The following is a 27,607-nucleotide window of genomic DNA, read 5'->3' as shown; positions in this document are numbered from 1 at the left end:
AAATGTGTTTTATGTTTTCCCAAACAACAACAACAAACTGTAGTATTGTAACAATTATTTTGTTCTCTATACGATTCCAATGTTTCGTTTTTTAAAATTTAAATTATGTTTATTTCCTCTTCATGAAATGTTTCAGTTTTATAAATTTAGAAATCTTTGTTCTTTATATTATATTTGTTTAACCTGTTCAGTGCCGTATACGAGATAACTCGTCCACGCCGATCGGTAACACAGTGCCACGGACGAGTTAATTCGTTCTCAATAATACCTAACCTCAACGCTAGATGTCAGCATACATACATTTTTTACCTACTTACATATTGTTTCATTTTCGATCCAAAATGGCATCACGAAAAAGGTTACAAAATGAAGAAGCATTAGAGTTGTATTTTGAACATGTTGTTGTATTTTTATTCATCAATATAACTCATGTTATTTAACTAAAATTTTGTTTGTTTGTTTTGAATTTCGCACAAAGCTACAAGAGGGCTATCTATTACAGCCGTCCCTAATTTAGTGTCTGTTTGTTTTTTAATGTCGCGCAAAGCCACACAATCGCTATCTGCGCTAGCCGTCCCTAATTTAGCAGTGTAAGACTAGAGGGAAGGCAGCTAGTCATCACCACCCACCGCCAACCCTCAGGCTACTCTTTTACCAACAAATAGTGAAATTAACCGTCACATTATAACATCCCCATGGCTAAAAGGAGGGAGAATGTTTGGTGTGACGGTATTCGAACCCGCGACCCTCAGATTACGAGTCGAGTGCCTTAACCACGTAGCCATGTCGGGCCTCCCTAATTTAGTGATAGAGGGAAAGGAACTATTCAACACTACTCAGCGCCATCTCTTGGGCTATATTTTTAAACCAACGAATAGTTGGACTTACCGTTAAATTAGCCCGCCGCTAGTACAGCGGTATGTCTACGGATTTACAATGCTAAAATCAGGGGTTCGATTCTCCTCGTTGGGCTGAGCCGATAGCCTGATGTGGCTTTGCTATAAGAAACCACAAACACACACCGTTAAATTATAAACCACCCAAGGCTGAATAGGTGAGCATGTATGGTGGAACGGAATTTTGAAAGGCGATGTTACTGTATTCCATCCTTCTAGGAAGTTTCTGAACAACGTGTCTGGACAAATATAGTCCATTAACAACGCCTCCTTTACATTTGATTTTTACCAAGTGTTTTAATAATTTTCACATTAATTATAAGTAAAAACAAAAATCAAAGCTGATTGCTAATGAATCGAAATTATTTTTTTATTTTTTATTTATATTTTATTTACCAGTGACTGTGTATTACAATCCTGTCCAGTCAAAGAAACATCAAGTCGAAATTTCTGACCATTTAGAATGTTGGAGTTACACGTTTCACTCCTTCCCAAGGCATAGATTCGACCGTGGAAAGGTTGGTTTGTGTTTATGAACACGACAATATTTCTGTCTGTGCACTGCAGAGACACTAAAGGAAAAAACATCAAAATGAAAAAAAAAAAAAAGTTAAATCAAACTTATGAAAGTGGAACTAAAGCTATTATTATGAACAAAATTACGAAGTTTATAAAAGCAAATCCAAATAAATAAATTAACCAACTATTTCTCCAGGAACACAAATTCAAAACAAAAAATTATACCACTTGTCAAGAATGTGTAAAAGGTATTATTTATAGAGAAAAATGTCTTCATCGATATCTCCCCAAAACATTGGGAACACATGTCTATCAGACGTGATCCAGAAAGCGCAATAGAATAAAAAGACAACTAGCAAAGGAAACTATGTTGGATGTAACCTACAACATCCCCAAACATACTACCACTGTCCGCAGCCGATTGTGGGTATGGTGGTTATCCCTAAAAAGCCATTAAAATAACTTAGCATCATAGGCATAACCAGTTTTGTTACTGAAAAACTAACTTCACGAATCAAACATAAAGGCATGTAATGGATACTATAATATCACTGTTTTTAAAGATATTACGATAAATAAAAGTTATTTTTCATAATTTTTATAGCTTATGCTATATTATATAATGTTACGTTGTTGTGTAATCTGTTGATAATATACAACGGACTTTAACAACTGAAATTAGACAATATGTAAATGGTCATCCACATCAGAAATAAAGCTATTTTTCTTTTAATTAAATCAATATGGAAAAAGGAACCAATGTATTATTAATATTTAGTGGATCTATATTTACAATACTGAATCGTATTTGCAAAACTTGAATTATAGGCTTGGCGAAAAACGAAGATAATGGCATCTATAGAAGTTGGTTATTTAGGACATTTTCGTGTAGAATGCCAAGAATGGACTCACACATGTCTGTTACAATTCGTACACGGTATGCCCATGAGACAGTGGTAATACCTTGAGGTTAAAGCCTTCGTTTGGTGGCTCGATTTGGAGTGCCTCATTATGGAAAAAAATACAGCCTTGTCTGGTAATATGGTCACTGGCATAAGAAGATAGTGTGACACTCTACATTAAAACAGTAATAACTGTGTATCTTGTCATGGATACTGTTCTATCTTATCATAGCCACTGTTTTATCTTATCATAGCTGCTGTTCTATCTTATCATAGCTTCTGTTCTATCTTATCGTAGCCACTGTTCTATCTTATCATAGCCACTGTTCTATCTTATCATAGCCACTGTTCTATCTTATCATAGCTACTGTTCTATCTTATCATAACCACTGTTCTATCTTATCATAGCTACTGTTCTATCTTATCATAACCACTGTTCTATCTTATCATAGCTGCTGTTCTATCTTATCATAACCACTGTTCTATCTTATCATAGCTGCTGTTCTATCTTATCATAGCCACTGTTCTATCTTATCATAGCTACTGTTCTATCTTATCATAGCCACTGTTCTTTCTTGTCATGGCTACTGTCGTAATTTATCATAGCCACTGTTCTTTTGTCATGGCTACTGTTGTAATTTATGGCACTGTTCTATCTTATCTGTTGTTGTAATTTATCATAGCCACTGTTCTTTCTTGTCATGGCTACTGTTGTAATTTATCATAGCCACTGTTCTTTCTTGTCATGGCTACTGTTGTAATTTATCATAGCAACTGTTCTATCTTATCATAGCCACTGTTTTATCTTATCATGACAACTGTTCTAACTTATCAGAGCTGTTGTTTTATCTTGTCATGGCTGTTGTTCTACCTTATCGTGACAAGTGTTCTATCTTATCATAGCCACTGTTCTATCTTGTCATAGCTACTGTTCCATTTTATCATGGCTTACAGTCTGATCGACTAAAGTTGCTGGGAAGGCAGTCGCCAAATTCAGGTGTGTCCAGTGTCCAGAACTTGGTATATCTAGACTTGTCGGAATAAGAAAAACAGTATCCAAAAGGTAAGGATGGTGTGATGCCCAATGTTTGTGATGTTATCTGATGTGGCTTTCATCTAGCTGCTTTGGTATTATAGGTCATACTGTGGAGTTAACTACTGATGGCTGTTGGAGCACCCTGTCCTGCATTAGTACCAGCTGTATTAAGTTGGTCACTCTTCACACGTCTCCCCACAAAGCAGAACGTCCGTACTCTGAGTTTGGAGCACAATGACTGAATTTAAACTGTTGTTTTCTGACGTGACTGAATATGCACGTTCACTGTGGATACCTTGCTGATCCTATAATGATCCAACTATGCAACATTGTGAAAGTACGTTTAATCCTTGATATATTTTTTCGTGGTGACACGGATGTTTGTATTCCCTTCTGTTTACTGAGCTATAACAGGGTTTATTTGTTGTTAACGCCCTGCAGATGGTCAGTTTGCATTTTCGGGGATGTCTGTTTACTTATTGGCAGGTCGTGTAGATACAAAAATAATTATCATATTATATTCCCACTAGTTATTACCTAAATGAGTTTAAGCTGGTTTATTTTATCTGTAGTTTAGGTGAAACTTACCATCGTAACAAAATCCATAGGCATCGCATGCTGGATCCACGTTATCAGCAGTGATTAATGATGAATGTGTCGCATCTTGGAATCCAGGTGGCACTTTGACGTCAACTGAACCACTACCTATTTGATGCCTTGAAGTGCCGTCTGCAACAAAACATATTGAACTAAGATGACGTCATAGACCATTTGAGAAATCCTGTTATATTATTTCTTAATAATTATTATTTTTTATATATTTATTCACTTGGTTTTCCAAGCTACTACTTTTTTCTTTAGTAAGCTATTTCGCAAACTAATTAGAAGACATTATATTTATTCTCCATTGTGTTTGTCTGTGTTTTTTACCAAATTATAATAATATTTTTAAAACCTATTTATGAATTACTCTCGAAAATTCACGAGAAAACCACAATAAAAATATTTTGTACACCTTGTTATTAGCGATTACTTACATGAAAATTTTGTTTATTTTAAATAAATTCGTTCAACTAATCCTGAGAGACTCAGACGAAACCTTGGACCTTCATGTAAACCTAAAGGTACGGACATGATTTTAAATGACCTCTTACATATCTATTCTGATTTCTGTGTAAGTTTGTGGATTCAGTCCTGAAATTCTCCCAAACACCTTTGTTGTTGTTTTTTATTTGGAGGGTCACAATTTGAAATGTCTAGAATCGGAACTTATATTATTTCTTTAAACGGCTTCACACACGTTACTTCCAATTTTCCAGTAAATCGGTTTTATTTTAAACGATTCCTTATAAACTGACCAGGTGGCTAGATTGTTCGACTCGTAATCTGAGGGTCACGGGTTCGAATCCTCGTCACACCAAACATGCTCGCTCTTTCAGTCGAGGGGGTATCATAATGTCTCGGTCAATCCCACTATTAGTTGGTAAAAGAGTAGGTCAAGAGTTGGCGGTTGGTGGTGATGACTAGCTGCCTTCCCTCTAGTCTTACACTGCAAAATTAGGAACGGCTAGCGCAGATAGCCCTCGTGTATCTTTCGCGAAATTCAAAAGCAAACAAACAATTTAATACCAATTTTCTAGTTAATGCCATCAAACCTGAGAGTCCCCAAAACCTTGGTTTCATCCAAGTGATCCTCCTTCTTACTTTTATATGCTGTGGGGATTACAAATCCGTAAGCCCAAATTAACTTCGTTTTGTAAAAAATGAAGGGAGAGGTTGAGAAACCAGAAAGTTTAAATTCCTACACACGTACAGTCGTGCACTACTGTTACTACACCCATACTCACATTATATACATATATTTTCAAGTTTTGAAGAAATAAAAACTGTGTCCAAGGGGATTCGAATTCTCTAATTTTTCTGTTTCATTGCCTCACAGACTTAGCCAATAAATATGAAATTCTGAGTTCAGAAAACCATGCTCCACTCTGAGAATTTCTATAAACACTTAAAACTGACATATAAAAGAATCGGATTCTGAGCTCAGTATATTAACTGGATAATGAACAGTTCAAACCATTACATCTCGAACTGAGAATATTAACGTATTATATTTTCCAAACGTTAACGCTTTCTTTTTTCTTTGGGAGAGTAGTAGTTGTTTAGAAGATTAGTCCGCCATGTCATCCGTATCGATGTACTCCTCTGCCATGAATTTTCATGACTTGAACCTTAGTTTGGTTATTGGACACAGGGGTAACCTTGTTAATATGTCATACTATATAAAACCTGAGAAGGGGGGAGGGAAAGTCTTGTTTGTTTGTTTTTGAATTTTACGCAAAGCTACATCAGAACTGTCTGATTGTTTGTTTTTAATCTCGCGCAAAGCTACATGAGGGCTATCTGCGCTAGCCGTCCCTAATTTAGCAGTGTAACACTAGAGGGAAGGTAGCTAGTCATCATCACACACCGCTAACTCTTGGGCTACTCTTTTACCAACGAATAGTGAGATTGACCGTCACTTTATAACGCCCCCACGGCTGAAAGGGCGAGAATGTATGATGTGACGGAGATTCGAACTACTTGGCCATGTCGATCCGGGAAGAAAGTTTCGTGCTCCGAATAAGCAAAAATCCAAAAAGTCTCCAAATTATCATGACATTGTGTACCTGATATTTGTCGTAAAGGGAAGACGTGACAACATTCGCCTAGTGACTAGATTCGCGGGTAAGAATTCTGCACGGTAAGTATTACTGAAACAGAATCATGGGTTTGAATCCTGCAACGGTTTAAAGTCACACGTTTAATTATGCTATCAATGACTCAGTGAGGTATTGATTTTCACTTTTTCAGAATATTTCACTTTCACAGAACGGAGAGGTCGCTCTTAAAATGTCTACATCTTTTTTTTTAAAGTAATATTATAAGATAGTAGGTAGCCAATGAGGGTTCAGTTGAATCAAATAATTAAATACATGTGTGTGTGAAGACAGTAAAATGCTAGACTCCATTTAGTAACAAAATCAATTTTAACTTACTTCCACAAATAGCTTCTAAGTAGACTCCAACAGTATTTCTATTGTCCAATAAAGGAGGTGGATTTGGATTTAAATAAGTTTTAGCGCCCTCTGGAAAAGTAACGTGATCTATATGGTATAAAGCACAGTTGGGTTGTCTGGGGCGGACGTTATAACGAAAGAGCATGGAACGACATATATACTCATTTTCAATGGTACACAACCGCAAACAGTCATTTTCGTTGTTAACCTAGAAAATTCAAATTAGTTTTATGACATAAAATGCTTTGGAAGTAAGTGTTTGTTTCAACAAAATTTCTTCGTATAGATGGCATAAGGCCAAGATATCTTGTTCATCTACCTGCTGGTGTTGTGTTCAGCATTTAGTTGTTTGTTCTCAATATTACAATATCACAGTATTTAAACATAGCATTTAGAAAATGCGTAGATGGTAGATAAAGGATGTTGTGAGATAATTAATTCTATTTTTAATTTGTTCACTGTTTATTTATTATTCTTTCCATCGTTTAATTAAATTAAACTATGAATTTTTAGTTCCATTAAAGCGTTAATTCACTTTCTGTCTAGAGCAGGTTTATTTTGAATAGGTATTATGAAACTGACACAAGCTTCTCCGAGCGATGAAACATGTGAAAGTTTACGTAGATTTATGCCAATAGAACGTCACGTGAGATGTAACTCGTAATCTAACCATTAAATAAAAAGCATTTCTTAATCTTTAAAACGAGTTAGTTCGCGAGACGTAGTAGTATTGCTTGATATTAATGTTCAAAAGTAGTTTAATTTTGGAACATTGTGATGAATTATCTGATAAATTAGGTTTTATATTTTTTTCTGGTTCTTTTCTCTACATCCACTGATATTTATTGAATTTAGTAGCACTGAGATTTATGTTGTGTTGTTTTTTAACTTAGTCGTGGATAGCTTTTGCTTTTTCGTTGTTGTTAGGAGTAAAATTTGTATTTATGGTTGTTTGAAAGGTTTTATTATTACTTTATGTCTTTCGTTATATATAATAAATTGTTTTTCTTTGACCGTGGTTGTAGTGGTGTGTTGTGTAGTATAACGTCATAACACAACTTTAACCCTTTCAATTCTGACAGTTTCTTCGATCGAGAACTTGATTGTGAGAAACAAATTTAAAACGCAAACACATTAGTGATGGTCAGAGCACGATTTTCCGAAAATTGAACGTAAAAGCAATTACTTATGTTGGCCTAATGTTTACTCTGGTTGTTATGTTACATAAAAAGAAATGTGTGCAGCGTTATACAAGGGATATAAGACAATAACATTTATGTATATTTATAATCATTCCAGAGACTTATATTATCATTTCCCTTAAAACTTTCTCATTTAAAAAAAAGTCAAATATCTGAATGATAATAATAATAATAACAACAATTACTTATAATAATAATATTACACAAACAGGGTGAAAAACTTGAATGACATTAAAAAGAATAAAAGAGAGTCTATTACTAGGGGCGGAACATTTTTGTAATAATGACCCTTTTGAATATCGGTCAGCCCCTTAGCAGGAATAGCGTCAACGGTCATCAGGGGACCTCCCAATCCTAGGTCAATTTACAAACATACACATAAAAAAAAAAGTTTTCCAATGTTAAAAAGTGAAAAAGGTGGCTACATATTCCAACCTATACCTGCTAAGTTATTTCACAAACTGACAAGTGGCATGCGCTGTTTAAAACATAACTACTTCCTTACAATACCCAATTGTCTCCACCTAACAATGAGGCCTTAGATCTTGTGCCTAACTGCTTGTCTAAGAAATTTAGTACAAACACTTGATGGATAAAAACAGTATTCTTCAACGCCACAAGGTTTCTGTTAAGCCTAACCAACGATAAACTTTTTAATTTAAAACATTAAATAAGAGGGAGGGATGAAATATTAAAAAGCAACGTTTTTGTTTTAAATTATATCGCGAACTTAGTTTAAACAACTTCATTTATAAGCTAACGTTTCGTACATATAAGATATATCTTTATATATATTCGTCATTAAGCACTTTGCACGTTAACCATAATAAAACTTAAGCCTTTTGAGTGGTAAACAATGGATTTTAAGAGATGCCACAGCCAACACAATACTTTAATATTTCGATCATATACTGTGAACATGAATGCTAAAACAACATAACGATTTTGTTTTTATTATCAAACAAATAAAATATGATTATTTAAGTATGAAAAAACAACAAACCTATCATATCAAGAACCCGGCCTAACAGCTGCCAGCTTACTCTACGTCATAATAGAATCAAAGTGAAAACGTATTAACGTATTTTCAGTTCTTTGAATATATTTTCACCTAACCGTGTAAACGAACCTTATTATCAACGTGATTAATATATATATGTATTTATATATGTTAGTAATTCTGAACACATATTTGTTATTTGATCATTTAGCTATTTTGCACAGGACAAACAATTCGTTTTATTACATAACTATATCTAATTACCTTACCAACAATTCCTTGTCAGGATAATAATTCAGTTCAACAAAATGCACCAATGATTCTTGAGAGATCGGGAGGGCCGGATGATCGTAGTTTCTATCTCCAGAACTGCATATTTCTTTCGCTAAATAATAAAAAGAACTAATACATTATGTGTTTGGTAGAGTTCAGTAAATAAAATAGTATCTTTATTAAATTAATATATTATTTTTGTTCGTTCAAAACGATAATTTTATCTACAATATAAAGTTACTTTACAGAGTCTAAGAAATACAAATAGTGGGATTGACCGTTACTTTATAATCCCACTCGACTGAAATGGTGAATATGTTTGGTGGAATGGACTCTAATTTTGTAATTAAAATATGTTAGGTTACCCAGAGTCAATAACAAAGGCTTACTTTAAAAAAAAAAAAAGGTGTTCAAAAGCGTTAACTGTGTTTTTTGTACCGATTGATTAAAAAAAACAACTAAACATAAACCAAACCGTAGGTAACATATGTACAATGTGTATATTTAACATTTATTTTTACGTGTTAATTACGTTTACTGTGCTAGTTGGCTTACACTGGAGACAGGAATTCTCAAAGTAATCTACATCCATGGAATAAACCATATCGACGAAGACTCCAGGTGACCTCCGATCATAAACACTCAAGTGACACTGTAGTTTCCTGTAATTAAATTCCACTGAACGACATACAAAACGATTCTCGTTTAAACACGCTATAAGACACGACGTTTTACTGGATGCCAAGATTATGGTACTATCCAATCCTCTAAGAGTTTTTTTTGGAACCCTCTCAAACGCCCAAAGCCGATTACAGACGTTTTCTTTAAAAGAAAAAAAAAGAAGAGAAAATATTAATAAAAAACAAATCGTCTTTATTCACTAGTTAGTTATAGAAACTTTAACATCAGCAAAAACATAGCAATACATAAGTATGTAATGTGTAATCACCATTCATACTATTTAAAATAAAAAATCAATTTAGTACGATACCCTATAACTTTCGTTTCAGACCATTTTAATGCCGTACATAAAAACTTATGAGGAGTTGTACCAATATATTTTTCTTTCAACCCAGGTACTTGATTCAAAATTTCCGTGTCATCACCCGCTGTTAATAATCACTAATGTTTATTATTGACCTACATATATATGAAATGATGAGTTTGTTTCTGTGTTGTTGTTTCTTTTGTGCTTATTAATTGTGTTCTTAAAGATACTTAACAGAGACTGTTGTTTTACTTACCAACTTACAAATTATTTGTTTTAACAATTACTTGAAATCCAATCGATGGTTAAAACAGAAGATATATGGAAGAAAGATGTAAATCCTACCTGAGAGAACATGTAGTTTGGTAAGATGATAGGTATTGCTACTCTTCTGTGGTGTCACTGCAGGATGCGTTGACTTCGTTTCATTCTGTAGCATACAGGTGGTATCTTGAACAGGGGTCAGTGGGTTGACCACGAACCTGAACACTGCAGCCACGCAATCCACTTCATCCCTACACCAGCCTTGACATTCGTACAGGGAAAGGTTTCGTATAGTATAATAGGTGTTACCTGGATAAACCAGGTTCGTTAGCTTTTCGAAGGTAATTCTTGCTGAAAGAAATCAAAATTCGAATAATTTTAAGTAAATTTTTCCTAAGAAAATATATCTAATTTACAGATGAAAAACTCGAGTGTCAAAATCGCTGAATCATGCAAACAACTAATCAACATAAAGTGCGTGTATACTTTCGACTAATTCACTTGGTGCCCACATGGAAAAAAAAATCTCCGTTTATAAACAACAGCAAAGTCACATTGTGTTAGTGGGTGTAAATAGGCCTAACGTGAGTTGACACCTACTTTATTGTGCTTGGTTTGGTTTAAATTTCACGCAAAGCTACATGAGGGGTATCTGCGGTAGCCGTTTCTAATTTAGCAGTGAAATCTTACAGGGAAGGTAACTAGTCATCGTCATTACCCGCCAACTCTTGGGCTACTCTTTTACAAACGAATACTGGGAATGACCGTCACATTATAATGCCCCCACGGCTGAAAGGGCGAGGATGTTTGGTGCGATAGGGATTTGAACCCGCGATTCTCACATGACGAGTCTTAACCACCTGGCCAAGAAAATTGAAAACCTACGTTTGTTTTCAAGTATTTGCACTTAACTGCTCAAGGGCTATCTGCAGTAGTCGTTCCAAAGTTTGAGCTGCTAGATTTAATCGCCAACCGTTGTCGTTTCTCTTTAATGTATCAAGTAGAATTTGACTGTTACCCTAATAACGCACCCATAACCCCAAAGTGTGAATCGCCATTTTTAATATTTTTTCCAAAAATCGAATATTGGGCTACGTTAAGAAAATACGATTTATCTAAAGAGCTTCGACAGCTTGATAAAAACAATTAATAGACAACATTTAATATGACGCGCAAGAAAATGGTAATTTTCTTTGCACGTGCAAGTGTTTAACACTTCCTTCGGTGCGTGCTTTAAGGTTATGTTTTCCAGAAACGGTCCGGCATGGCCAGGTGGTTGAGGCAATCGACTTGTAATCCGAGAGTCGCGGGTTCGAATCCCTGTCACACCAAACATGCTTGCCCTTTCAGCCAGGCGTTATAAAGTGACGGTTAATTCCGCTATTCGTTGGTAAAAGAGTAGCCAAGAGTTGGCGGTGGGTGGTAATGACTAGCTGCCTACCCTCTAGTCTTACACTGCTAAATTAGGGACGACTAGCACAGATAGCCTTTGTGTAGCTTTGCGAGAAATTCAAAACAAACCAAACCAGAAGCGGAAACGTTCTCAGTTGGTATTAGGTGACGTCGTCGAACAGAGAAGAGTCTTGAAGAAGCCGGATGATTCCTGTTATTTTGAACAAAACAAATAAAATTCTTTCGAGTTGTGAATCCTGAAACGCTACGTAAGTCTTTTACTGTTGTAAACACATAGGTGCAAAAAGATGTCTATACAGAGGCGCGCGCTCTTGATTGTACGGGAAAGGAAATATGAATATATTAACCTGTCATATACATTTGACTTAAGGAACTAGTCCTTTACAGCTAAGACCTGTATTTTATATACTTAATTCTTTTAAAACTTCCGTGTAAATAAATGTTGCATAGCTGGTAAATGTAACAGTAAGGTTTCTTGTACCCAGCTAAAACTATCCCAGAAACAGTTGTGTATGCTAACCCTAATGAAGTATCAACGATGAAACGTTGGTTAAAAGGAAAAATTGACAGTCATACAAGTAAAATCACGCACTAACATGTAAAGATACTCAAAAAATATATAGTTATATATAAAACAACGAAAAAACAAATTTAGGTTTCTTTTCCATTTCTCCTAGAAAATAGGTTTACTAGGATATATATACAGACTAGAAGTTCGGAAATATGTACGATCTTTTAGAGTAGAGCCTTCTAGTGGCACAGCGGTATGTCTGCGAACTTACAACGTTAGAAACCGGGTTTCGATACCCGTGATGAATAAAGGTTTGTGTTTAACTACAAAAAAAATTAGAGAACTATGCTACGAACCATCCAGAAAACATCCTTAACATGCATATATTAACATGAACCATTCAGAAAACATCCTTAACATGCATATATTAACATGAACCATTCAGAAAACATTCTCAACATGCATATATCAACATGAACCATCCAGGAAACATCCTTAACATAAGTATATTAACATCAACCATCCAGAAAACATCCTTAACATAAATATATTAACATCAACCATCCAGGAAACATCCTTAACATGCATATATTAACATGAGCCATCCAGGAAACATCCTTAACATGCATATATTAACATGAGCCATCCAGGAAACATCCTTAACATAAATATATTAATACGAACCATCCAGAAAACATTTCTAACACGTATTTATTACGAGTAAACTAAAACAAAGTATGATTAACACGTGCATACTACATAATAGTCATTGAAAAGTGGTTCGGGCACTCAACTTGTAATCTGAGGGTCCAGGGTTCTAATCCCAGTCACGACAAACATGCTCGCCCTTTCAGCCGTGGGGTCGCTTTAATGTTACAGTTAATCCCACTATTAAAAGAGTAGACCAAGAGTTGGCCGTGGGTGGTGATGACTAGCTGCCTTCCCTCGAGCCTTACACTGCTAAATTAGGGACGGCTAGCGCAGATAGCCCTCGAGTAGTTTTGCGCGAAATTCAAAATTTCAAAGACAAACAACTCAGATTTCTTAGATGAAGATCTTATAATATTGAAAATGAAAGTAGGATAGGCTGAGAAGGTGTCTGCATTTATCGTAGAAATGTAACGTAATGAAGGTTCACTAGTAGCGCACCCCAGTGGCACAGCGGTACCGTAGCGGACTTACAACGCTAGAAACCGAGTTTCGATATCCCGTGGTAGGCAGAGCACAAATAATGCGTAGCTTTGTGTTTGACTTCAAATCAAACAAACAAAGAAGTTAGTGTCTCAGCAGTAAGTCTGAGGCTTTATAACTCTGAAAATTGGGTTCGATACCCTACGGTGAGCAGATCACAAATAGCTCATTGCGTTTAACAACAAACATTGTGGTTACAGTGACACCTGATGCACGGTTCCGCTATCAGTTCAGTTCATTTCTAATTTATGTTAAATGTGAGAAGTTAAATCTAAATGTTCCTTTTACTTATTCGCTGTATAATGACTTACTGCTTCTATTATAAAACAAAAGGCATAAAATAACTTTCATTTGTCGAAAGGAACGAAACGAGTGGAACTGCTGAAGAGTACTCTGACTGGTCATGCGCACCCACAGTGGCTATTGTTTGCACTAGTGAATTCACGTATACTTCGTAGCCTTCAGGTTATCTGAGTCATTTAGATTTTTTTATATATACTTACGGCTAGTCCAGAAAAGCCCTAAAAGGAAATTTTCAATCTTTGACTAAAACTGAACCCCTCTTGCAGATTAACACAGTTATTACGATATCATAAGAACATGTTTTTAGAGCAAAATTACATTGAGCTATGATCTGTGTGCACCAAGGGAACCGAACCCCGGATTTTAGTGTTGTAAGACCGTAAACTTACCGCTCTACTGAAAGATAGCATGAGTTTGTTGTTAAGCGCAAGCCTACACAATAGACTATCCGTGCTCTGGACACCGAAGGATATCGAACCCATGTTTATGGCGTGATAAGCCCCTTGATATATCACTGACCATGTGAAAGGCAAAAGGTGGTTATTTAGCACAAAGTTATATAACTGGCTATCAATGCTCTACCCACCACAGGTATTGAACCCAATTTTAGTGGTACAAGCACTCCGGATTAAGACATGGGCCTACCAGGCTGAAACCCAGGGCCTCACACTAATTAGTAGACCACAAGCTATGACTGTAAATGTATTGCACGTAAAGGTTTCTTCTCTAGGGGGCCTCTATAAGTTGAAAAGCCTAAGGCCAATAAAACCATTAATCTGGCCCTGATTACAAGCGCTTAGATTTACCCCTGAGCCACTGGGGGCTAAATACAGTGTCTGGAAGCAAAAACGAAACAAACAAAAAATCGAGAAATGTCAGCGAATAAAAATGACTCTCCAATCACCTATTCCTAAATAGTTGTATAGTTATCGTTCTCATCTCACGTGCGTAGGCTGTTCTCCATATTTTATCTTCATAATATGGTAATCTTAAGAATGTCCTAAAACATTCAGCATGTAATTGAACGTCTGTTTCAGGAAATTGGAAAGAAACATTCACCGTAGCGATATGTTGTCGTGGTTGGCTGACCAAGTGACGCGCTTCATTGAAAGTTAATTGACAAAAATATGTATTGACCACTTCCTACATTGTTCAGGCGCCACCTGGTGAACTCACATGCACTCTCGATCAAAACGCAAGCGAAGCGGGGATTGTGGTTAAGTACACGTGAGAGTATTCAGAATGTGTTATCACTTGTACCATAGTAGTTAGACGCTCGGTCTTTAAGATATAGCACTAAGGTGAAGAGCCTATTAGAATGTTGACCAAAAATAGTGAAAAACAAAACACGTGACCTTACGTGTTTCGCATATATAAAACAAAAAAGCGCGAAATGTAAACTAGTTGTTCTTTCTTATTCTTTTTGTTGCTTTTATATGCTATCATTTTTTTACATCAGTTTTGTTTTATATATTTGCTCATTAAGTCAACGACTCTTATACTACATGTCTAGTTTAACTAAGAATATTTACATAAGTCATTTTCGTAAACCTTGGAAGAAGACAAATGCTGTCTATTGAAGGTCAGGTTAGACTTACCTTCGATGTAAAATAGTACTGATAGTGCACCTAACAGGAAACGCGACCCTTTAGACAGCCTTCCTGTTTCCATGACAACAGTCATATGCCGTTCTTGTCGCCTCGTGGATTAGCTACTCTTTAAAAAACAGAAATGGTATCGATTAGAAACACTTAATGATATAACAAAGTTTATAGTAAACTAGATTTGTTACGCAAGATCACTTACTGTATAAACATAGCTTTGGCATGTATTAGAACACTGTTTGATAGTTACTTCTACTGGGAGAGTTGTTTGAATTTCGCACAAAGCTACTCGAGGGCTATCTGCGCTAGCCGTCCCTAATTTAGTAGTGTAAGACTAGAGGGAAGGCAACTAGTCATCACCACCCACCGCCAACTCTTCGGCTACTCCTTTGCCAACGAATAGTGAGATTAACCGTCACATTAAAAATACCCCTGACTGAAATGGTGTACATATTTGGCGGAACGGGGTTCGAACCCGCAACCCTCAGATTGCAGGTCAAGCGGTCTAACCACAATGTAATGTTTAAAACTCGGAGAATTTCCAACACTTTTACTGTTTGTTGAATATTTCGTTTCTTGTTCTTGATTTGCATGCATATGTTTATGTACGTTCTTCAAACTAGCAAGTACGGCATGTTGAACATGCTAGCATCATTCTTGGAAACTGTGTATAAATCATGTAAGTGTGTCGTTACTTTGAAAGTACTTCCAAACATTAATAGCACTACACCACAATACGTGCAGTTGCACATAGATTTATAAACGTATTAGTTATAAATCTACGTTTTGTATTTAACACGTGTTCAAGCGTATATACAGAGTCGTTTCGTAGTTAAACAAAACGCCTGAAATACTGAGAACTTTGGTGTGACAATGAAACTTTGTGATCTTCGAAACGAATGATTACAACAATGTTATAAAACAGTTCAACTTAGTTGTTATGTATGTATACTGTTGCCATCCAAGTCGTACAGCATTATGTCTGCGGACTTACAACTCTAGAAATCGGGTTTCGATACCCGTGATGGACAAAGAACAGATAGCCCATTGTGTAGCTTTGTACTTAATTCCAAACAAGCAAACAAACTCTCTCTGCTTTAAGCTGATATTTAGAAGGAGTTAGACAATCTGGTTTTATCGGAAACTAAGGGGTCATTTGTGAAATTACAGCGTATGTTATGAAAACGTACAAGTTTCTGGATAGAAATGGCTCGGCATGGCCAGGTAGTTAGGGTGCTCGACTCGTAATGTGAAGGTCGCGGGTTTAAAACTCCGTCAAGCCAAACGTGGGCGCTCTTTCAGCCGTGATGGTGTTATAAAGTGATAGCCCTCGTGTAGCTTTGCATGAGATTTAGAACAAACAAACACACTCCAAAATCATATTAATATTTTTAATTGTTGAGTGACGAAACAAGAGCTATCATTAAATATCTGACTTCAATGATTAGTTTTGTTCTCTTCAGTGTTGTTTTTATCCTACATCTAACACTTCATGTGTAAAGCTGTCTATATCACACCTACAAATACATTGTTAATAATAAACCTACATTTTATACGCGTTCGTACTGGATAAATACGCTAAACAAGGTGTTTTTAAGTATTATTATTATTAGCTCCCAATAAGAGCAAGCATTTTAGGTCTAAAATGAAAACCAATATCAGCTTAATAATGAAACTAAAATAGAAACCCTTATAGCCTGATAATCAATACAGCTAATTAAATATACCGCTCTAAAGCTCTTCTCATAAAGACTGGAATGCACTGTTTCGTGGTCATTCGCGTACCTTCACCATTAATATTTCCAGCCGTAAAACCAACATCTTTCAGGTTTAGCCTCTATGAGAACTTTGTTAGTCCTAACTCCGTATACTGAGCTAACAATGCGGAAGTTACGGCTTCAAAACTTTATAACTAAAATCAGTTCCATAGTGTTTTTGTTGTTGCTGTTGTTTCTTTTTATTATTGTTCTAACACATCACTAAAATTAATGCATTATGTGTCTAAGCTGTGAAATCAAAGGAATATTTTACATTCGTACTGTTTTCGTTCTTACCACTACAGGTATAAGCGCTAACCGTCCCTAATTTAGCAGTGTAAGACTAGAGGGAAGGCAGCTATCATCACCACCCACCGCCAACTCTTGGGCTACTCTTTTACCAACGAATTGTGAGACTGACTGTCACATTATAACGCCCCCACGGCTGAAGGTGCAAGCATGTTTGGTGCGAAGGGGATTCGAACCCGCGACCCTCGAATTACGTACGAGTCGAACGCCTTAACACACTTGGCCATGCCGGGCCACAGCTTCAACTACTCATGTTATTTACATATGGAATATAGAAAACTGTTAGAAGAAACGTTTCCTTCTAAACTCAGTTATCACTAACTTTGAATTCGATAGTCTTATGTTTTTGAACAATTAACATCCTGTGTATAAGTATTCATATCAAAAGTACATAAATCACATACACATTAAAACCTGAGTGACAGGTTACCAACAAAAAACAGAAAGTTAATACCAAAAACAAACATTTATAACACTAAATATGGCTTTTATTTATAACACTAAATATGGTTTTTATTTATAACACTAAATATTGTTTTTATTTAACTAAACACTCAATGTTTCGATCTATAGCTCCTTCAGGAGTGTTCACTAAAACACCACCAGAAACTGACAGTACAAAGATTTGAGTGTTTAGTTAAGTAAAAACAGCACTGGTGTTATAACGTCATTTATTTCTAATATTAATGTGTCTTCCTGGTTGTCCATAAATATTTTTCTTCGAAAATACACATACGTTTGTTTTTTGGTTTTTTTTTTTTTAAATTTCGCCCAAAGCTACTCGAGGGCTATCTGTGCTAGCCGTCCCTAATTTAGCAGTGTAAGACTAGAGGGAAGGCAGCTAGTCATCACCACCCACCGCCAACTCTTGGGCTATTCTTTACCAACGAATAGTGGGATTGACCGTAACATTATACACCCCCACGGCTGGGAGGGCGAGCATGTTTAGCGCGACGCGGGCGCGAACCCGCGACCCTCGGATTAGAGTCGCACGCCTAAACACGCTTGACCATGCCGGGCCTACACATACGTAAATATACACATTAAAGGTTGTTTTACTTTTGAATTAGTATTCCAACATCAGCATTTCAGAAAAGGCTTAATCACACTACTAATACATTTTATGAACATTATATTTTTAATGAAGTTTATAAAGTTAATTTATTTCATTGAAATATTTCTTTTAAATAAAGTATGAATTCATGTGTATCAAATTTTTATCTGAACGCTTTTCTATTACGAGTTAAGCCTAAAACTCTGTCGGTTATTTCACCGTTTCAGAATTTTCGTGCAGAATATTAGTTTTTTTTTGTTTTGAATTTGGAGCAAAGCTACACGAGTGCTATCTGCGGTAACCGTCCATAATTTAGCAGTGTAAAACTAGAGGGAAAGCAGCTAGTCATCACCATCCACCACCAACTCTTGGGCTACTTTTTTACCGATGAATGGCACGGCATGGCCAGGTGGTTTAGGCGCTCGCCTCGTAATCCGAAGGTCGCGAGTTCGAATCCCCGTCGCACCAAACATGCTCGTCCTTCAAGCCCTGGGGACGTTATAAGGTGATGGTCAATCCCACTATTCGTTAGTAAAAGAGTAGCCCAAGAGGTGGTGGTTGGTGGTGATGACTAGCTGCCTTCCCTCTAGTCTTACACTGCTGAATTAGAGATGGTTAGCGCAGATAGCTCTCGTGTAGCTTTGCGCGAAATTCAAAACAATATAAATTATTTACTCTAGACGAAAATTGTAAAACAAACAACCAAACACTGTTTGTATGTTCTGTTTAAATGCAATTAACTCTAAACTACCTCAGAATCAGCAGTGAGTGCGCATGCTCATCGCAGTATGTAGTGGTCACAGCTGATCTGAAACCATACTTTTTAGTACTGACGAACTAAAGCGTAACCAAGCAGTAATCTGTTTCCGGGAATTTTTGTTGCTGTTGTTGTTTTGTTCTTCCTTGCTAGGGGCGCTAACGGACATGGTTAAGTACGGTATTTCTTGTTTTCTCAAGAATCTCACAAGGGGGCGGTCTTGGTTCACGGTAACGTAAACAAAGTGTGAAAGAAAACCTGACTGAACGAAGCGGAAGAAGCTAAGAAAGAATGAACAGCGAACGTTTCGCAGACCATACTTATGTTAATGGCGTCATATAAAGGTTTATTGTTAATACACAAAGAAAAATTATTAAAAAAAAACATGTTTTAAAAAATTATTAAATTTGTTAGTTGTTATGTCGTTACAAACACAGTATGGCAGCACCCTCTAGAGAAAAACCGCACATTTTATTGTATATCAAACTAGCGTGTCTTGTGAGGTGAATGTCCCTTGGAGTATCAATAGTTAAAATACCAGAGCTGAAAATCTCTGAGTAGTGTTTACACTTTGCTGGTATTCCTCAGATTCCCCCTTCCCCCAGTAGCTCAGAGGTATGTCTGCGGATTTACAACACTAAAAACCGGTTTCGATACCCGTGGTGGGCAGAACACAGATAGCCCATTGTGTAGCTTTGTGCCTAATTCAAAACAACTTCCTCAGATTTTATTTTAAAGAACAGGTAGCAATGTAATGAAAACGAGCTGATCATGTGGTCGAGCAAGACGGTCTGCGATTATAGTTAAGTTATTAACACGTTTTTACCCTAATAATGTGCTTTTCTGCTTCTTCAAAAAGCACTGATTGAAGGGTTTGTTTGTTTTGAATTTCGCACAAATCTACACGAGGGCTATCTGCGCTAGCCGTCCCCAATTTAACAGTGTAAGACGAGATGAAAGGCAGCTAGTCATCACCACTCACCGCCAACTCTTGGGTTACTCTTTCACCAAGGAATAGTGAGATTGGCCGTAACATTATAATGCCCCACGGCTGAAAGAGCGAGCTTGTATGATGTGATGGAGATTCAAACCCACGACCCTTAAATTATAAATCAAGCGGCCTAACCACCTGACCATGCCGGGTCCTGATTGGAGGGAAGCCTGAAGTTAAGGATAAATCTCGCTAAGCCTAATCATAATTTAGTTAACACACGATTAAACCATAATTCTGGTTTCTGTTCATCCTCACACGGACTGCTGTACGTGAATATTTACATTTAAAAGCTAGAATTGTCATAATGTATCATAATTTCGAAAATAATAACATACTCAGCGTGTTTGTGTGTAGAAAAAATACTATTATTCAAATTAAGGATACAAAGTATTAGGGTTTAGTTTTCATCATTGATACAGCAGAGTAGTCGGGGTATATATATTATGTAATAAAGTTAGAACGATAACGTATTTTATAGGTCTAGATTTATCGTTTCCAGATTTTATGTTTACTAATACATTAGAAGAACATCATAGGTATATATAACACACATTATTAAGAAGTAAACTAATAACGCGATCAAACTTCTTTAGAATCAGTGATGTCGAGAAAACCCACTTGTAGATAAATGTATATGTAAAAACGGCTCGTTTGGGTTGAGAAAATATTTTACATAGAAGAGCGAACAACGTTTCGACCTTCTTCGGTCATCGTGACGATGACCTTTGTGAACCTGACGATGACCGAAGAAGGTCGAAACGTTGTTCGCTCTTCTATGTAAAATATTTTCTCAACCCAAACGAGCCGTTTTTGCATATATATTTCTTTAGAATCAGTAAAATTATAATTGGTGATACTTAAAATATACGATACGGGTCACAGTTCGAGCCCCCCTACCGAATATACTCAGCCGTGGGGATGTTATAATGTAATGGTCACTCCCACTTTTACTTGGTAAAGCGTAGCTAGTCCAAGGATTGATGGTGAGTTGTATTGACTGACAGCCTTCTCTCTAATCTTTCACTTCAAAATTAGGGATAACTAGAGCAGACAATCCTCGAGTAGTTTCACGCCAAATTCAACAACAGAAACATAGATTTTTTTTTAATCGGTAACTCTGTCATTTTCTTGTGTAAGTTGAATAGGAACGTACACTTGTAGTTTGAAAACTCATCGCTTTTATATTCATTAAATAAACCGATACGTAGTAAAAGTTACTCTGTGATAAAGAGTCCTCTAAAAACCACGTGCCAGTGTAATGAATATAACTTATTAACAGTCTAAGATATTCTGTAATGAATATAACTTATTAACAATCTAAGATTTTCTGTAATGAATATAACTTATTAACAGTCTAAGATTTTCTGTAATGAATATAACTTATTAACAGTCTAAGATTTTCTGTAATGAATATAACTTATTAATAGTCTAAGATCTTCTGTAATGAATATAACTTATTAACAGTCTAAGATTTTCTGTAATGAATATAACTTATTAACAGTCTAAGATCTTCTGTAATGAATATAACTTATTAACAGTCTAAGATTTTCTGTAATGAATGTAACTTATTAACAGTCTAAGATTTTCTGTAATGAATATAACTTATTAACAGTCTAAGATTTTCTGTAATGAATATAACTTATTAACAGTCTAAGATCTTCTGTAATGAATATAACTTATTAACAGTCTAAGATTTTCTGTAATGAATATAACTTATTAACAGTCTAAGATTTTCTGTAATGAATATAACTTATTAACAGTCTAAGATATTCTGTAATGAATATAACTTATTAACAATCTAAGATTTTCTGTAATGAATATAACTTATTAACAGTCTAAGATTTTCTGTAATGAATATAACTTATTAACAGTCTAAGATTTTCTGTAATGAATATAACTTATTAATAGTCTAAGATCTTCTGTAATGAATATAACTTATTAACAGTCTAAGATTTTCTGTAATGAATATAACTTATTAACAGTCTAAGATCTTCTGTAATGAATATAACTTATTAACAGTCTAAGATTTTCTGTAATGAATGTAACTTATTAACAGTCTAAGATTTTCTGTAATGAATATAACTTATTAACAGTCTAAGATTTTCTGTAATGAATATAACTTATTAACAGTCTAAGATCTTCTGTAATGAATATAACTTATTAACAGTCTAAGATTTTCTGTAATGAATATAACTTATTAACAGTCTAAGATTTTCTGTAATGAATATAACTTATTAACAGTCTAAGATTTTCTGTAATGAATATAACTTATTAACAGTCTAAGATTTTCTGTAAGTCTTTAAATGGCAGGAAGCATCGCCTTTCACTGATGATAAGACAACTGGAAGCCACACTTTGGGTCTTGGTCAGTTAGGACTCATTTTTCTAAATATTCTAGTGCAGGGGTTCCTTTTTACTGTATTGGCGGACCAGCTCCCGTTATAAAAATAGTTTTATCATTTGTAACTGGTATATCATGTGTGTATTTTACTATATTTACAGTTTTAAGAAAGGAACAATGAAAAGAATTTAAACATGGATATTTTTTTAATATAATGACTTACTTTAATGTGAAGGATGATACTGTTTTGCTTAAACAATCTTACGAATTATTGGGTCAATGTCTGACAGTTTCGAACGAAGATCCAACTCCACATTTATCTTATATCTATACTTCCATTTTATGTGCGTTAGTCCAACTGGAAATCAATGAATTTACACAATTACATAAATACAGCTGTTTTTACGTTAATGATAATTACTGATTTGTGATTTATATAAATATTACTATATTAGTTTAAAATATCTTAACATTTTATATGATTTGTTACTCTTTCAGTAAATGTTAAATTCGTAAAGCTGACGTATTATTGTGAACACCAGGGGGCCGCGGACCACAGTTTGGGAACCTCTAAACTAGGGAATTGTTAGCATTTGTAGAAATTTGTGCAATCAAACAACGAGAGATATGAATTGGTGACCTGCAAGTTATTACAGTTCATTGTGAAACAACAATGTCAAACATACCACATCTCTTAAGTTGAAGTAATAAGATTACAATATTGGTTTGGTAAATAACTGACTTGACTTACTAGCTATTTGACACTTGCGTTAACTTTGAAACATGTGACTCGCTTGTCTTCAAGAAGAGCAGAATAGTTGTTTTCTTTTTAATTATGTTTGTTTTAAAGGGTTAATGAAAGCTGAACAGTAAAATAATTTTATATAGGTGATGTACTGATTGGTCATCTTATAAACTACACAAAAAATCTAACGAACCAAGATTCAAAATAAGCAAAAAACAAATCACATGATGACGTAGTAGAGGATAATCCGCAAAGAACCAATGGAGAAAAAGGTAATTACGCTAACTAAAAAAACAAACAAACAAAATGGAATCCAAAGACGTTTTGAATAATCTCAACAAAGGAACAGAACAACACATACCATTTATATTAAACCCTACCAATGACGTCTTTCCCGTATAACTTCGCTGTCTTTCAGAACAGATGCATATCTGTGTTTTGTTATAGCAAAGCCACATCGGGCTATCTGCTGAGCCTACCCAGGGGACTCAAACCCCTAATTTTAGCGTTGTAATTCTGTACCAGCGGAGAACTACAGAAAAGGTAAGAACTATATAGGTTCTTTGTTTTGAATTTCACACAAAGCTACACGAAGGTTCTCCAGATAGTCGTCCCTAATTTAGCAGTGTAAGACTAGAGGGAAGACGGCTAGTCATCACCACCCACCGCCAACTCTTGGGCTACTCTTTTACCACCTAATAATAGTATTGACTGTCACATTATAACGCCCCCACGGGTGAAAAGATGAGCATAATTTAACGTGACGGAGATTCAAACCAGTGACCCTCAGATTACGAGTCGAGTGCCCTAACCACCTGGCCATGCCGGGCCTAACTGTATAAGATTAAATCAAATGTATGTCAGGATATTCTCGGGTTTGTGTGCATATGTGATAGATTTATGTTATCTCATATAATTTTACTTTTTTATGTCAAAACTATACATACGGTTTTTACTTCGCTCATCATTGCAAAGACATAACCCAAGTTGAAAAGGAGACATATATTTTCTTACGCAAGAACCCTAAAAATTGTATTAAAATAAAAAACGGAAATAAGAAATATATGCACCAGAAATAATTTTCTTTCCAAAAAGTGGCTCGAGAATAAATATAATTACAACAGAAGTAAACATTCCAAATTAAAACCTGTCAAGATTTCAAAGATAATTAAAGAAGACAGTGAAGTCACACTTAGCTGTAGCAGGGTTAGAATGTGTCTATAAACCATGTAACCGAAAGTTAATGGACTGTACAATAAATACATGTGTAAGAAACGAAAGTTTAATTAAAAATGAGGTAAGTAGACCAGTACATCAACTTAATGAGGTGAAGGTTACGTAATAAACTATTTAGATATTTAAATACCGTAAATCAATTCACAATAAAACTAAATAACGTTTTGAGACTAAAAGACATGAAATTATGTGTTACTTACTCTTGGTATTAACGACGTTGTCGGCCATAATCCCAATAATGTTAAAAATTAAGTATTTTTTTGTATAAATCAAACCTAAAAACCAAATATTTTTTTGTAAATTTGTGTATAGAAAACTAAGCACAATTCGTTTCCTATAAACAAATTATTTTACTTTTTTCTGTTGTGAGAAAAAAATAGCTTTTTTACATTTTTTGGAATTATAATTTAATAAAGTTGTAAAAGTCAAGAGTAGTCATTTTGAGGAAAAACTAATTACATTCACACAAATGAATTGTCCTTATATAAACATCGTTCTTTCAGAAAATCATTTTGTTTTCTTAACTTTCTGATTCTAAATCTACTCACTTCAACAACGTGTCGGTAGTTTCGAGTTCCGGGAACTGTAACTGAAGTTTCCAAACTGGACGGTACGAAGTTCGGACTTCTTACTGCCAAACAGATTAAGCTTCGAACTGCTCAGTCTTGAGTGAAAGAATGCCAGCTGGCCTTAGAGCGTCCTTGTCCCGTTAATACTTGGGCAATGACTACTTCGAGCAATGCAGTCACCATATATTGCTCCCAATGACTTTCACCTGCCTATGTTTTATAGGGGGGACTGCCGCGAGGCCTTCATCCAGAAAATGACGCCAAGCTCACGAGCTACTTGCTCCACGTGAACCGAGACGAGCACGCACGGATCGAGATTTCACCTCAGTCACTTAGATGAAAACTTCTCTGCTACTTCAGTGTCAGTGCACCAGTTGTTATGGAGGTACTCGGAGAAAGAACCTCGAGTTCGATTTTCATAGGAAGTCTATTGCCTCTACAATCAGGGTTCATCACATTAAACAAACGGTTCGTGATCACAGAGTAAAGTTTAATAACTCCTGAGGCCTCGTATTACTCAAATTACTGGCTTGTTTGTGAAAACATGTTCATAAGCTAAGTACTACATTTTGAGCTAATTTATAATATTCCGCACCTGCTCAATACAAATAAACCGAGACTAATAAAACAGCTAATTAGCACGTGTAAGTGCAGGGATTAATATTTTGGTAACAAAACAAAATCTCATCACGCGCTCGGACAGATAATATACCTAATAACAAAATGAAAAATCTACAACCGTAATTTCTTTAGGAAATATCTCTTGGGATCATTACTGGTTTTAAACAGACAAGCGAGAGAGCTTTTAGCTCCACCTGCCAACTAATGATGGTTACAGGCTTATTTCGGGTTAAAGTCACGTATAACACTAAATAAGACCTGTTTGCATGTTTTAGTTTAGCCACGCCCACACCTTTGTAACACTGTATTTATTTTGTATCTCTTAGTAACAACTTCTAAGTAACGATTTATAGTAAAACCACTAAAATTATCTGCTACCATCACTAATTTTGAGCTAATAACCAGAAGGAAGGCAGAAAATTGAAAGCATTTTACCATCCACGCTAAGAGATTCACTGTCACACTTATGATGCACCCACAGCTAAGAGTGGAAGTAAGTTTTCTGGTACCGCATGTATACAAAGCCACCTATCCAGCTCCAAAATCCATAACTTAACCAGAGGTCCAACTCGCGCCAATGTACGAATGTATTCCAAAACTAAAGCTATGTGCTAAGAACCTTCACTTGTCTGTTTAAAACCAGAACTATTTAAAACGTCGTAATTCCCACGAATTTACAACGTTAAATCACCAGGTGGACTGTGGGGACCAACGATATTTTTATGGACTTAAATTGCTAAAGTAACGGGATTGGATTGTATGGATAGAGGACGGATAACATATTTTATAGTCTCTTCTAAAAATAACAATGACGTCATCAACTCTGCAATATCAAAGTATGAGTTATTAGTTTTTCTGGAAATATAGAAGATTTATTTATTTTTTAATTAATTGGCAAATGCTGACTCTTTTGCATTGTTGGGTATACATGAGTGTTTTAATTTAAATGTAATGTGTTATGAGTTTGATGGTTTATATAGCGCGAGTGTTAAATTGACGAAAAAGAGGCAATTATCTAAAGCTGTGGATACAACTCTAGTGATTAATTGTGTAACGAACATTTCTATATGCTTTTGACTTGTTATAGAGTATTATTTTAAAACAAGTGGCGTGTGTGCTGTTTGTTTACTGTTGAAATTTATCACTAACAAGTTACGAACACCTGCTGTAAAGAACCCGACCCACACATAAAATCCTGACAAGTGTCATTCAAAACGGATCATCAGTTTTGGATATTAACAGCTATAAAAAATAACAGAAAAAAGAAACACGTTTGATGTAGTAAAAAACTCTTATTTGTACAGAGAAAATATCAATTATTCATATGCACTTTAAAAATATTATGAAATACCTTGAATTTTGGGCAAGAAATTTTAGGTTTATAAAAGGACCTATACGAAGTATTTGAAACATGTCAGGCCCATAAATCAAAGTTTTTTATTACTTTTTATTTTAGAACATTTTGAAAATTCAGAAGCAATCAACACGACATAGAAAACCTACAACGACAACTTCTTTAAGAAATGTTTTTTTGGCTTCCGTACTGGATTTAAACAGTTTGTTTTGAATTTCGCACAAAACTACACAAGTGTTAGCTGCGCTAGCCGTCCGTCCCTAATTTAAAAGTGTAAAACTAGAAGGAAGGCAGCTAGTCATCACCACCCGCCGCCAACTCTTGGGCTACTCTTTTGCCAACAAATAGTGGGATTGAACGACACATTATAACGCTCCCACAGGCCTAAAATGCGAACATGTTTGGTGTAACGGAGATTCGAACCCACAACTCTCAGATTACGAGTCGAGCGTTTTAACCACCAAATTTTATACACGCATATATATATATACACACACAAGGTTAATTTGTTTTCCAATACAATGCAAAATTAACTGGTATATAGAATGTTCAGTATAAAATTAAATATTTATTATTGGAAATGGAAAACTATTTTACTAAAACCGAAAAAAAAAAACATTTCTTAAAACTCAGATTTGCTGTTACGTGTCGAAATTTTACGTTAGCATGATGGTATTAATTAGTGTTACGTTAAACAAACATTTTGTCT

General features: G+C 35.4%; 1 protein-coding gene across 1 annotated transcript in view; it reads right to left on the bottom strand.

Annotated features, from left to right (window-relative positions):
• The window catches only part of LOC143247601 (uncharacterized), a 36,934-nt gene extending 11,715 nt beyond the window's left edge, over positions 1-25,219 (bottom strand). Inside the window, exons 1-8 of the mRNA XM_076495922.1 lie at positions 24,903-25,219; positions 15,156-15,273; positions 10,221-10,490; positions 9,443-9,709; positions 8,884-8,999; positions 6,392-6,620; positions 3,942-4,082; positions 1,293-1,468 (exon numbers count right to left, since the gene is read on the bottom strand). Of these exons, the coding sequence (XP_076352037.1) occupies positions 1,293-1,468; positions 3,942-4,082; positions 6,392-6,620; positions 8,884-8,999; positions 9,443-9,709; positions 10,221-10,490; positions 15,156-15,240 (1,284 nt within the window). The 5' untranslated portion in view covers positions 15,241-15,273; positions 24,903-25,219. The remainder of the gene's footprint in view (positions 1-1,292; positions 1,469-3,941; positions 4,083-6,391; positions 6,621-8,883; positions 9,000-9,442; positions 9,710-10,220; positions 10,491-15,155; positions 15,274-24,902) is intronic.
• Between the last annotated feature and the right edge of the window lie 2,388 nt (positions 25,220-27,607).

This window comes from Tachypleus tridentatus, chromosome 3 (assembly GCF_004210375.1).
Source record: "Tachypleus tridentatus isolate NWPU-2018 chromosome 3, ASM421037v1, whole genome shotgun sequence".
Taxonomy (NCBI): domain Eukaryota; kingdom Metazoa; phylum Arthropoda; class Merostomata; order Xiphosura; family Limulidae; genus Tachypleus; species Tachypleus tridentatus.
This window is presented reverse-complemented; position numbering and strand designations above follow the sequence as displayed.